This window comes from Lepidochelys olivacea (genome assembly GCF_965140295.1).
Source record: "Lepidochelys olivacea isolate rLepOli2 genome assembly, chromosome: 13".
NCBI classification, from domain to species: Eukaryota; Metazoa; Chordata; order Testudines; family Cheloniidae; genus Lepidochelys; species Lepidochelys olivacea.
This window is the reverse complement of record NC_140423.1, coordinates 20672310-20684515: the sequence shown is the minus strand read 5'-3', so window position 1 is coordinate 20684515 and position 12206 is coordinate 20672310. Positions and strand designations below refer to the sequence as shown.

General features: G+C 44.1%; 1 protein-coding gene across 2 annotated transcripts in view; it reads left to right on the top strand.

Moving 5' to 3' along the window:
* The window catches only part of SDC4 (syndecan 4), a 31251-nt gene that overhangs the window by 4384 nt on the left and 14661 nt on the right, over positions 1 to 12206 (top strand). Inside the window, exon 1 of one of the 2 annotated variants that reach the window (XM_084646169.1) lies at positions 3250 to 3421. The exons of the other annotated variant lie outside the window; for it this stretch is intronic. Coding sequence (XP_084502295.1) covers positions 3275 to 3421 — 147 coding nt within the window. The 5' untranslated portion in view covers positions 3250 to 3274. Of the gene's footprint in view, positions 1 to 3249; positions 3422 to 12206 lie in introns of those variants that run through there. 2 annotated transcript variants of the gene reach the window in all.

Genomic DNA, 12206 nt, shown 5'->3' with positions numbered 1-12206 from the left:
GTTGTCTTTCCCTGGCCAGTCCAGTAGGAACTATGATGGATTTGACTAGAAGTTAGTCTTTGTTGGCTTTATGCATGGCCTCCTGAAGATAACAAAGTCTGTGCTTTATATATGACAAAAGAAAAATGTGGTTTTAGAACTAAAATCTATCCGGAATCATAGTTCCTCCTCCTGGATGTTTTTGTCACAGATTCACAATTACAAGTTAATTAACTTTTCAAGATTTTTTTTTTTTTTTTTTTACCCAGTTATGGTTTGATTTTAAGATTTAATGAACAGGGCATTATTATTAAGTAATGGGACTGAAACAGCAGAGGCTGAGCCAAGCTGACTTTTGTGCAGTTTCCTTGAAAGCTGTAATCTTATATTTTACAAGGGCTGATGTATACCTAAAAATGTCATAATTCAAAAGTCTGATCAAATCACAACATTGAGATGTGACTTTTTATGCTACTTGATGGTAGTGGATTTCAGCAGAGAAAATTTCAGTTACTAATTCTCTCTATGCCCATTTTATCCTGTCACTCTCAGTGAGTGTCATGTACATAAGATTTCTCTTGCATTGTTCTAGTGAGAGTAAAATATAAACATCTTGAAAGGGGACATTTGAAGGGCAAAATGAATTCACAGCACAGTGTTAAATTTTTAGGGTTGTATTTCCTACCAAGCAGTTTCTTTTTGTGACAGTAGAGAGAGAACTTACATTTCAAAAAGAGGAAAGATAATCTACAAAATGTGCTCAGGAAGTCTGTCATTACTGGATTTATGCAAATTTACTCTAAATGTTGGAAAACACATTACAGGCAAGTCTCATTTCCCACTTTATTTATGACTGAGCCTGAGCCAAAGATTTTATCAGTTTGGTTACAAAGAGCTAAGGTTCTTGTGTAAAGGGACCTTGTCAGGTTAAAAAGCATAAACAAATTCCCTTACTTGTGTTATGAATACCTTGAGTTGATTAAAATTGAAATATTTAAGTCTTTCTTTTTACCATCTGTGATGGCTATTTGGTCTGTGCACTTGCCTCTGCTTAGATACAGAAAACAGACCAAGCAGTTTTGCTTTCAGGGTCTCATTCAGGAACACAGTGATGTAATGTCCCAGTTTACATTTAAAACTGCCACTGCTGTTTTTGGAAACAGAAAACTATTTTCATTTTTTCATCAAATGTAACAAACATTTGTATTCATGTAAAAGTTACAAAACTTACCTTTTGGACCTACATTACCTATTAATGTTCTTTTATGGATTCCACTTATTTATGGTAATATTTGTTGCAGCTTAAAATATTAAAAACAAAAGCTACCTAAAACCCCAATCCTGCAATGAGCTCCATGCAAGCAGAGCCATACACTTGCATGAGATTCATAGAAGGATCGGGATTGCTGCCTGTCCCAGATATTAACAACATTGAAACACTTTTGTTGTTTTTAAATATCTGACATGAAGGCTGGAAATATTCCTTAAAATTCTATTGCATTAATCAAAAACAGATATGGATTTTAAATGCCTGACTGTGAAGCTTCCAGAAAAAAAATTAAAATATCTGTTTGCTCCTATCATACATGAGTAACAGATTATTTCCATGTTTATCAGAGATATTGTATCTAGGCACCATAGTATCTAAGCACAGTGTTAAAAAGCTGGCTGTAGTTGCAGTCAGTATTCAGGTGCAAAATAGATTTTCCTGGAAGTTATTTTGCATAAAGATTGCCTGATTATGAAAACTTGCCCTGGAAACATCACCAGCCTTCACAGCTTAGTCTTAAATGTTGGAGAGAACATTGTCGTCATGGTCTGTGTTGATTGTAATGTTGTTCTGGATTTAGATATTGGCCTGAATCCTGTAATTACATCCTTGTGGCAGACCCTTATACTGGAGTGGTGTCTTATTGAAATCAACAGGGCTCCTCACAGGCATAGGGGTCCAAGTGCATGAATCAGATTACAGGATCAGGGCCTCGTTCCTGTCATAAAACATGTGCCCTGCTTGTTTCAGTAGAATGTCCAGTAGAATATTTTTGGTACCCTTAAAATACAACCTTCTTTAGTTTTCTGGAAAAAAATAAATTTTAAAATAAAATAAAGTGACCAGTCTTTGTTAATTTCATGGTGCACTTTTGTTAACAGTAATTCCCATTGGTCCCTTTTGCAATAATTTATTATTTGTTAATAGCCAATAGTAGGATATACATTTTATAACACCCAGAAGTACAGCCAGGCATTACCTAGAAGGATTTATAATCCACAGGAGAGACCCAGAGAAGATGGGCAGAAATGGCAAATCTGGAGGGGAGGACAAGAGGAGGATTTAAAAAAAAATTCTATAGTCTCTTAAAAATCAAGGTATGAGAGAAACCAGCCTATGAAAATACCATTCTAAATATGATTTTTATAAAAATCATATTTAGAATGGTATTTTCATAGGCTGGTTTCTCTCATACCTTGATTTTTAAGAGACGTCAAGGTAACATGGCCCAAAATTTGACTTACCATTTCCCTCTCTTCCTATGTGTTCATAAAGTTCTTATTGGTGTAAGAGGGTGGGGGTGTATGGTAAGGTGGTATAGGACTGGGTTGGGGGTGTAAGGGGGATGGTGTGAATGTGAGGGGAGTTCAGGAAGCAGGGTGTAAGGTTGGCAGGGCCTTCAAGGGTGAAGGTGAAGTGTTAGAGTTGCACATGGGGGCATTTGGGAAGGGGATGTAAGGGGGCTGTAAAGTGGTGGTAAAATGTAGGGAGTGGTGAGGGGTTGGAATACAGGGGATCAGGGAAGGAGCTGGGAAGGGGGAACAGGGTGATGTCATACCCTAGAAGGCTGGGGAGGGCGCAGTTAGGTGGAGGGGGGAGAACAGAGTGGTGTCAGGCCCCAGGAGCTTGGGGAGGGAGTTGTTAGGAGGGGGACAGGATGGTGCTGGGCCCCAGGAGGTTGGGAAGGGGGCTGTTAGGTGGACGGGGGGATGACAGGCTGGTGGCCGGCCCCAGGAGATGGGGGAGGGGGCTGTTAGGTGGGGGGGACAGGGTGGCGTCACGCCCCAGGGACTGGGAAGGGGATTGTATGGGAGCAGAAGGGGACGGGGCTGTGAGGAGAATGGTGGTGGAGAGGGGGCTGCCGGTTTACCCAGAGCCCAGGAATGCCCCTGCCTTGCTGACAGGACTAGGAGAGCGGCACGTCCCGGACTCCCAGCAGCTCCGGGCATTCCCCACCCGCTTTGGGCCTGCGGCTCCGCCTCCCCAGGGCCGGGCCAGCTGAGGCGGGGCCGGGCCGCTTATAAAATGCGCGGCCGGGGGGCTTGTGCTAGCCGCTTGATCACCGTGCCGCCACTGTCACACCCGAGCACCATGCAGCTCCTGTCAGCGAGGCACCCCGGGGCGCTCTGCGCCGCTCTGCTTCTCCTGGTGGCCGCCAGCGCTGCCGAGTCGGTGAGTGCCCGCCCGCGCCGCGGGGTGTCCTGGCTCCGTGCCTCCGCCGGGGGGCGTCGCGGGGCCCCGAGTGCGGGGGGCAGCGCTCGGGCCCGCTTGAGGGCAGGGGGCGGGCTCGGGTCCGGATCCGGACTCCGCTCTTTGCAGGGCGCTGGGGCCGGCTCGGCCTCCTGAGACTCGCTGTGTCCCAGGTGGTGCCCGGCGCCAGGGAAGGGCTGGGGAGCGGCCGCACGCGGGACAGCTCTCCTCGGAGTCTCTGCCTGTCTCCGTCCCTTGCTGACGGGTGGGTCTGTAGGGCAAAGGGCCGCCCCGTCCCGGGGGTGGACAGCGACAGCCCTTGGCCGGACGTTGCTTCGTGCCTGCCCCCCTGCTCCTGCGGCCGCCCCCGGGCTCCAGCATCAGCACATGGCGCAGATAGTGCCCAGCCCTCATAGCTGGGGCATGAGTAAGGCTGCGGCAGTTGCCTCCTGTCACAGGGACCTGTTGAAATCCCCCTCCTACGGCACGCCCTGCAGCTGCGGTTTTCCTTTACCTTGTGCCAACCCCCGATTTCCCCGGGCTGAGAATACTGGGCTGCTGAGGGGAAACCCAGGTAAGCGGCTGAGTTTCCCTCACCAGAGGCCTCCCGCACCCATACTCCAGCTGGGGTAAGAGCGGCATTGCTCCAATTCCATCCTCGCCTCATGATCTCGAACTCGATCTAACTCCTCCTCAGGGGGAGTAATGGATTATAACCAGCCTTGGAGGAGAAGAGACGTGTGATGCAGACTTGTACCAGAGCTCAAACACCCCATTCCTCCCCAGGGTGACCAGACAGCAAGTGGGGAAAAACCTGGTGGGGGATAATAGGAGCCTGTATCAGAGAGACCCAAAATCGGAACTGTCCCTATAAAATCGGGACATCTGGTCACCCGATTCCTTTCTCTACTGTCACCGTCCCCCCCATCTTTCTGAATTTTTAGCTGTGGAGCCAGGACTCCAGGTTTAGCTCCCCCAAATATTCTGTGTGACTTTGTCCTTACCTGACTTAATATTATATGTGCTAGTGGCAGAAACCTGGCTTTTCCCATCAGGAGGGAAACAGGTTTTTCTGAGGGAGAACAGAACGGCCTTTTTTTCCAGATGATTTTGTGCCTGCTCCTGAAGCAATTTATATCTATTATCCAGGGAGGGAATATGCTACTTGGTAGCAGGCTTTGAAGTAAATATGGCCACGATTTTTCCAACTTCCATAAACTTTGGGTAGGTGAAAGGGGCAGAGCTATCTAAGGCTGTCCCTGTCTTGTGGTTTTAAACTATCTCTAGTTTTGACAGCTTGTGTATTGAATGGAGTGGGATGAGGGAGAAGTAGCTGGTTTCCATCTGAATGGAGTGGGATGAGGGAGGAGTAGCTGGTTTCCATCTGAAAATATGCTGGTGATAGGACCGTGTGGCTTGATGGATACTGAACTACTCACCATTATTTATGTATTGATGATGGATTTCTATCTTTTAACTAAAAAGAAAAGGAGTACTTGTGGCACCTTAGAGACTAACCAATTTATTTGAGCATGAGCTTTCGTGAGCTACAGCTCACTTCATCGGATGCATCCGATGAAGTGAGCTGTAGCTCACGAAAGCTCATGCTCAAATAAATTGGTTAGTCTCTAAGGTGCCACAAGTACTCCTTTTCTTTTTGCGAATACAGACTAACACGGCTGTTACTCTGAAACCTATCTTTTAACTGACTAACGCTTACTTGGCTTGCCATTCAAATGGATCTGCCGCCTGCCTGTGCACTGCTATGCTTCCAAATATAATTTTCCTGTCTAACTGACTCTTCCCCCCCACCCCACCCCGGCTAAACTCCTGTCTTGATCACCACTTGCCTGTCTCTACACCAAGTTCCTTGTTCTCTTCTCAATCCTTATCACATTCTTTTCCTCTTTTTGGGTCAGAGACTCCTTTCCTCTCCCTTCTCTGTGCCACCTCCTTCTGATTATTCACAAATCTTCCTCTTTTCTCCTCCCATCAGGTGATACCTCTTCTGATGTTGGCCCGACTTTCTTACCTACCAACCTACCCACCCGCTTGCCCTGCGGGTTCTATTTTATCAGCATTTGCCTTACCCATGCCTTACAGCCTTCCTCTCACTCTACAATTAGTCTACCACAATATATGCTCTTTCTTTTGTGCTCCTTTACGCCTTTGCTCTCCCCTTCTGATTCTGCCTCTGTGACTGCTGTGCCCTTGGATGGGCCCTGCTCTTCTTGCTTGTCTGTACCCCAGTAGTTCTCAAAGAGGCTCAGGAGTGGGCTAACAGGGATGCTGCAGGTTAGGCTTGAGGTGCAATTGTAGAGTTTAAGAAAGAGGGGGAGTAGAATTTGCATAACAAGGATATAGATTAGGATTGGGGAGCAAAGGTGTATGGAGATCAAAAGTCTGAGGAGGATGGAAAGGAATTCAAAATATGATGATGCTGAGGGATTTTTTAAATTTGTATGGTGCTCAGATACAGTGAGTGCTGGAAAATGTAATCCCGAAGTTTTACAAGTATCTCTAAATGAAGTTCTACTGGTACCTCTCATTTTTATGGGCATTAGATCCTCTCTACCTTTCAAAATGATCCTGGACCCTGTACAAACACCAGGCATGTATGTAACTCAGAGGGGTTTCTGGCTTTTAACTTTTAATTTTAACAAGTATCTATGCTCAAATCAGAAGGTATCCAGCTCTGACTCCTGCTTTGGTACTGGTTAGTAGGGATTGCATTGGGACTGGGGCAATTGCAAGAGATTAGAGTATCCCCAAACTAGGTTTAATCGTCCACATTGTTTCACTTGCACCCTGAGGCTCTGTAGGTAGGTCACCACTTACTACTTTTTGTTCAGTTTCTGTCCTGAAGTTCCATTCCAAGATGCTAGTGGTTTAGCAAGAAAGCTCTCAGGCCAAAATGCTTGAAGTGTCTGGGCAAAGACGTCTTGGGTCAGTACAGCTTTTGGATGCTCTCTGACCACATCTGGTATGAAATTAACATTGCAACCTAGTGTGCTTGGGGAATATAATGGGTTGTGGGTTTGGTAGGCTGTGTCCTAAAGAGTTCAGATGCCTCCAAAGATAACATTTCTGCATAGCTGTATCTATAACCCCTCCTGCTGAGTTTACAGTACACTCAATACAACTTATTGCCCTATGCTTAATTAGTGTGGCTGTATTCTAGTGTTGCAATATTGAATTGATTTATGCCACCAAGTTTACTTTAGTAGAAGTGCTGGTAATGGGCCTAACCCCCACTGAGGAGTGGTCTCTGGTGATGCAGCATCTAGGTTAGTGTGGGAGGAATGGGTCCCTTTTTGTAGTGTTGGTACAATATGCTGGATTACACAGCGTGTGGCTTGTAATTTTTGTACACCCAAGATATGGAGAGGGTGCAGACATATTGTTGGAACTCCACAGGACATGGAGTCTATTTTGTGTTTGTGTAAGGGCAGGGCCTTGAGGGCTACGTGATCCTGTATGGTGATGGTCCGACAGAGCCTTTACAATGCAAGAGCCAGAAATTCTTTGGAGCAAGCTCTACTTCTTTCAAGTGGCATGTGATGCCCCATGTGGCTCTCACTGCAGCCAGGTTTTCTCTGACTGAGGCAGCCTTACCACATGTAAAAGGACTGAAAATATTCCTGAAAGCTCCATGGCATAATTCCTATGCTCTGTTAGTTAGGTAACAGACTGGATCATGTTAACGTGATGTAATATTTAAATGTGAGACCGTTCCTATGAGCTCCATTGGTTTTAGTTATGTAGAATCAATCTTTGAGGTGCTGTGCTTCTGCCTTTTAGAGGTTGGCATGCCAGATCATAGCATCATTTCATAGACTAGTCCTGAACTTATGACACCCAGAGTATCTCTAATCAAGCTCTTTTAAATGGGAGATGTGAGAGGAGAGAAGGGGTCTGAGTGAAGCAGGTAGGTAGGCAGGCCCTGCTTTTCTGCTGCAACACCTGTCTGTTTTATTATTAACGCTTCAAAAAAGTGTCAACACTTCCTAGAACTCACTGGGCATCTGACTGGCTGAGTTGATGTTTTGTTGTTCATGATGGTATTTGGAAAGTAGTGCTGCATTATTAATGTTTAAACCGGTTTGGCTTGTCCTGCTACCATCATTCCCCGAGGCCTGTTCTTTCTGCTCTTTGCCCAGTTTCTTATCTGTCCCTCTCAATCAAATCAAGATATTGCTATCTGTATGTATAACTTTATTTTCCATCTGCTTCACCTTCTGACTTGGGGAGGCTCATGGAGTGTGTGGATGCGTTCAATCAGGGTGTGATTTTTAACTTGGCCAGAGCAATACCTGTCCAACATAGAGCAGCAGACTGTATTACAAAGACTAATGTACCTGGAACAGAGTTTTGAAGGAAAAAGAGGAGATGATGGCTCTTGTCACTAAATCAAATGCTTTTTAATGCATCTGCTCAAATTAGCAGCTGTATTGGAGGGAATAGATTAGTGATTTTCAACCTGTGGTCCATCAGAAGTGTTGTCGTTCCCATAGATGCCCACAGTTTAGTGCCCTTTTCACAGTGCAGCAAATGCCATGCAGAGCATGTGCAGCATTTACAGTTGAATTCTGTTCAGTCAGTTTTTAGTCTAAGACTTCTATGGTAGGGGTCCTTGGACCACAGGTTGAATTTCCAAAGAGGTCTGCACCTCCATTTGAAATTTGTTAGGCGGTCTGCAAATGAAAAAAAGTTCGTTTCTTTTAGTTTTTAGCACTTCACAGAAATGTTTCTAATATGCAAATTGGTTACACCCAATAGGGTGGGAGTGATATCTGTATAGTCCCCTCAGTTCAGTACTCTGAATACTCAGAACAAGATCTTCATAGGTAGCTTTTAAGCAGGAATCCCCAGAGCCCTTCCTTGTGTCCCAGAGACTGAAATCCTTTGGAAACTAAGGATTGGCAAGACGAGTCCCTGAGAGGAACTTCTCTTATGAAGTAGTCTCCACAATGGAAGCTGGGGAACAAATCCCTTGCATAAGTCACCTTTCTGAGTCCCCTATTTGAGAAGAGATCACGAGAACTCTTGCGTTCTGAACAGGTGGAGGCAGCCCAGGGCTGAACTCTTCACTTTTTCCAGAGAATTCTAATATTAGAGACTCCCAAACCCACGATGTATAAGAAGACAAGGAGTTAAACATGTTTGTTGTCCTAATGCTCTACCTCGTTCTACCTCTGCCACATTACTGCTAGTGCACCAGGCCCGTGAGGTGGCTGGCAATGGCTTGGCAAAGATGTGCGGACTATTTGTCTGCTGAAATCCACCTCCAGTCCAGCAGCTGTGAAAACTGTTGTTTATGGCTAGGATACCATGGACTCTTCTTTCTGGTTTTTGGGTGGGGAGAGAGGACAAGGCCCTTCCAATGTGCATGACTTGAATCCATTTCAGGATATGACTTTGTTCTCTTATCCTGCTGTTCCTGCATAGTGTCTAGTGCCTTGTTTTGCCCTATTTCTCAATTGTAAGGCTGAGCTCTATTAACTTGACTTCTAGCCTAACAATGGGGAGGAGAGTCTGTCTGCCATCACAGTGCGAACTTCTGCAGAATTCCCACAGTCTGTTTTTACCACACTTCAAACTCTTGTTGCTGCTAAATACGCTACTGAAATCTTGCTTGCTGCTAGAATCCACTTGGCTGACTCTGAATTCTCACTATTCTCTCTATTGCTTTAAAAAAAAAAAGTTTGTCCTCAAATGGGAGAATCTTTGTTTTGCTCTGTACATGGTGCTTCCTAAATGCCTGGTGTGATTTGGGCTGGAACTGCATCTCTGGGAATAGTGTGGTATAGTGGGTGCTAGTATCTGTAAAATAAGTGACCCCTATTGTCAAGGTAGCCCCTGTTTTCACACCTAGATGAGTAGAATTACATTTTTGTGTAGTAACTGACTGCTGGGCAATTCTCTGGTGCATAACCCTGCATATAATGGACTCCCCCAAACTGGAAAATATCTTCACCACAGCAGTGCAGAGATGTATGTGACTTCATGTTAGCTTTATCCTGTCCCTACAGGAGGCTTGCTTTCCTGGCTGATCTGAAAAAGATTTTTATTCCTTTTGGGTACCACTTTAACCATGTTGGTTTAGCAATGGATTGTAGTTAGTGAAGTAGAATCCCCTAGGTTGAAACAGTTATACCAGTGTACAGGTGCTGACAGAAATAAACTATATGGTACACCTTATTTCTGTCATCACCCTTCTACTGCTATAACTGTGTCAAACAATAGAGGGTTGTACACTTCCCTAACTACAATATAGTTAAAGCAGTCAAAAATTGTGTAGGCCAGCTGTGAGTATATCTGACCTCTAAACTGTTTCTATCAGTGAGCGAATGGCTGCTTGCTGAAACCTGGTGGAATGCAGGCCCTTTAGATTAAGGCGTGAAATGATTTGCACTAGAATAGAGCTGTTGTGGTGAGGCAGGGCTGAGTTCATTGTTAGTGAATGGGATGGGGGCAGTGTGCTAAATATTTAACACAAGATGTGGTAAGTTATTGCATTGCTGTGCCATAAAAGATTCTACTTGAATGCAGCTGCCTTGGCTTTTTATTGGATTAAATACTTCAGACTCCCATTTCCAGTTAGGACTGAGTGGGTGAGAATTTTCACTTCTTGTTAGATACATAGCTTAAGTTACACATTTAGAAACCAGTGCCTTTTCGTCATACAGATGAGTTGCTGAATCATTAAAGGTTTCAGAGTAGCAGCCGGGTTAGTCTATATTCGCAAAAAGAAAAGGAGTACGTGTGGCACCTTAGAGACTAACAAATTTATTTGAGCATAAGCTTTCGTGAGCTACAGCTCACTTCATCGGATGCATCACAAAAGCTTATGCTTAAATAAATTTGTTAGTCTCTAAGGTGCCACAAGTACTCCTTTTCTTTTTGTGAATCATTAAAGCCATAACTGCCTCTGCTCAGAACTTCTCCAAGATCTTCTTACTAATAGTAATATAGAGATTACATTCTGATTTGGACTTGTGGAAGTCACATTTCTAAAACAGAAGCTTGCTGGAGTCTGAAAATTACTTTTTCTAAGACAGAAGTTTACTGTGGTTCTGTAAACCTCTTGTCAGCACTTGTATAATAGTTTTGTTTCTCTTCTGAGAATCAGTGACTCAAACTTTCCTTGATGTTGCAGTTCTGCAATTTTCTAGAGAGGTAGCAATTCTTTAATTAAATACCCCCCCATCCCACTTTTTTTTTTTCTTTTTGGCACAGTGAAGACCCCTTGTATCTAAGGCGATCGCAGCTGGACAGAATTATTATGAGTTCTTTTTTTCAGTCTAGAACATCAGGGTCTAGCTACTTCTGATGACCAGAGACTGAATTATTGGACCAGTGACCTGATGTAGTGTGGTGGGAGGAATCATAGAATATCAGGGTTGGAAGGAACCTCAGGAGGTCATCTAGTCCAACCCCCTGCTCAAAGCAGGATCAATCCCCAATTTTTGCCCCGATCCCTAAATGGCCCCCACAAGGATTGAACTCACAACCCTGGGTTTAGCAGGCCAATGCTCAAACCATATCTCGCATGATGGACCATTGTTCAAATTTGATAAGGCTAAACTGCAACTCCTAAATAGGATTTCTTCTCCCTGTCTGACCTTATGGAATTAGGAATTTGGTCAGTACAGCAAGCCCTCCTGGCACTGTGATTAGAAGTCCCCAGTCTTGTTAGAGCAGGTACCTTTTCTTAAGGTGGTAAGGATTCCAATTTTATTTCTGAGCCCATTTAAAAAGACTGTTTCTATTTGTGGTGGTAGGTGGAGGAGACTTCATTTACTAGAATTAATTTATGAGAGGATTTTTTCCAAGAAAAGAAATATTTATTGCAAATAGAAATGCACACTGGATCCAGAATATTCTCTCTCATGCTCTGAAGCCTCTTATACAGGAGGCTGTTTATACACTCTGTCTTGGCACTAATTCTAACTAAACAAAGGTCAAGCATCAGAAACACTGTCATATAAACATTACTACTGTTAATGGGCCTTGTCATTGCATGCTGGTAACTAAATGCCTTGATAGTGCTGTGGGGTCTATGGATTTCAGAAGCCAGAGAAGGGGTGAATAACAGAACGTTATGGTCTTCTAGATTACTAGCATGCATTTAGAAAGACACCCTGGCACCCAGATGATGGGGGGTTAAGGAGGGTGTGTGTGTCTGTGTGTGTGAAGCTGAAGTATTCCTTTGTCGGAGGAGGGGGAGAAAAACCAAGCCCTAGAATGCTGGGGTGCTGTAAGCATGTTTAACTTTAGTAGGTGACTTGCATGATTCTGGGAAGGTGTGAGTATCTGGAAATAGTTAAGATGTGGGCATTAGCTTCCTGGGCATGGACAAGACCTTAGTGGAGCCTTTCTGAGCTACGCTTAAAGGCTTTTCTGGTTTAATTACACATTTTATTTTTTAAATCACATCTATACGAGCAAAACCTTCCTAAACTAACATAGCTAAGTGTAAATCAAACCTAAATCTCTAGTCTCTTGATATGATTAAACTTGCATAGATTGTGGGGAATTGAAACATTTTCAAGATGCAGTATCAGGATCTCAACTGTACAAGGAAGCTTAGATTAGTTGCTTGTCAGGCCATTTTAGCTCTGTATTGGGCCAGCTAGGAAAGGCACCAAAACTTCTGCTGTGTGCCTTATTCTCTTTGAAGTCTGATCTTGCTAACACTGTTACAAAGGAATTTAAAGGTGCAAGACACACAAGCTAGTAATGTAATACACATGTAAAAAAAAAA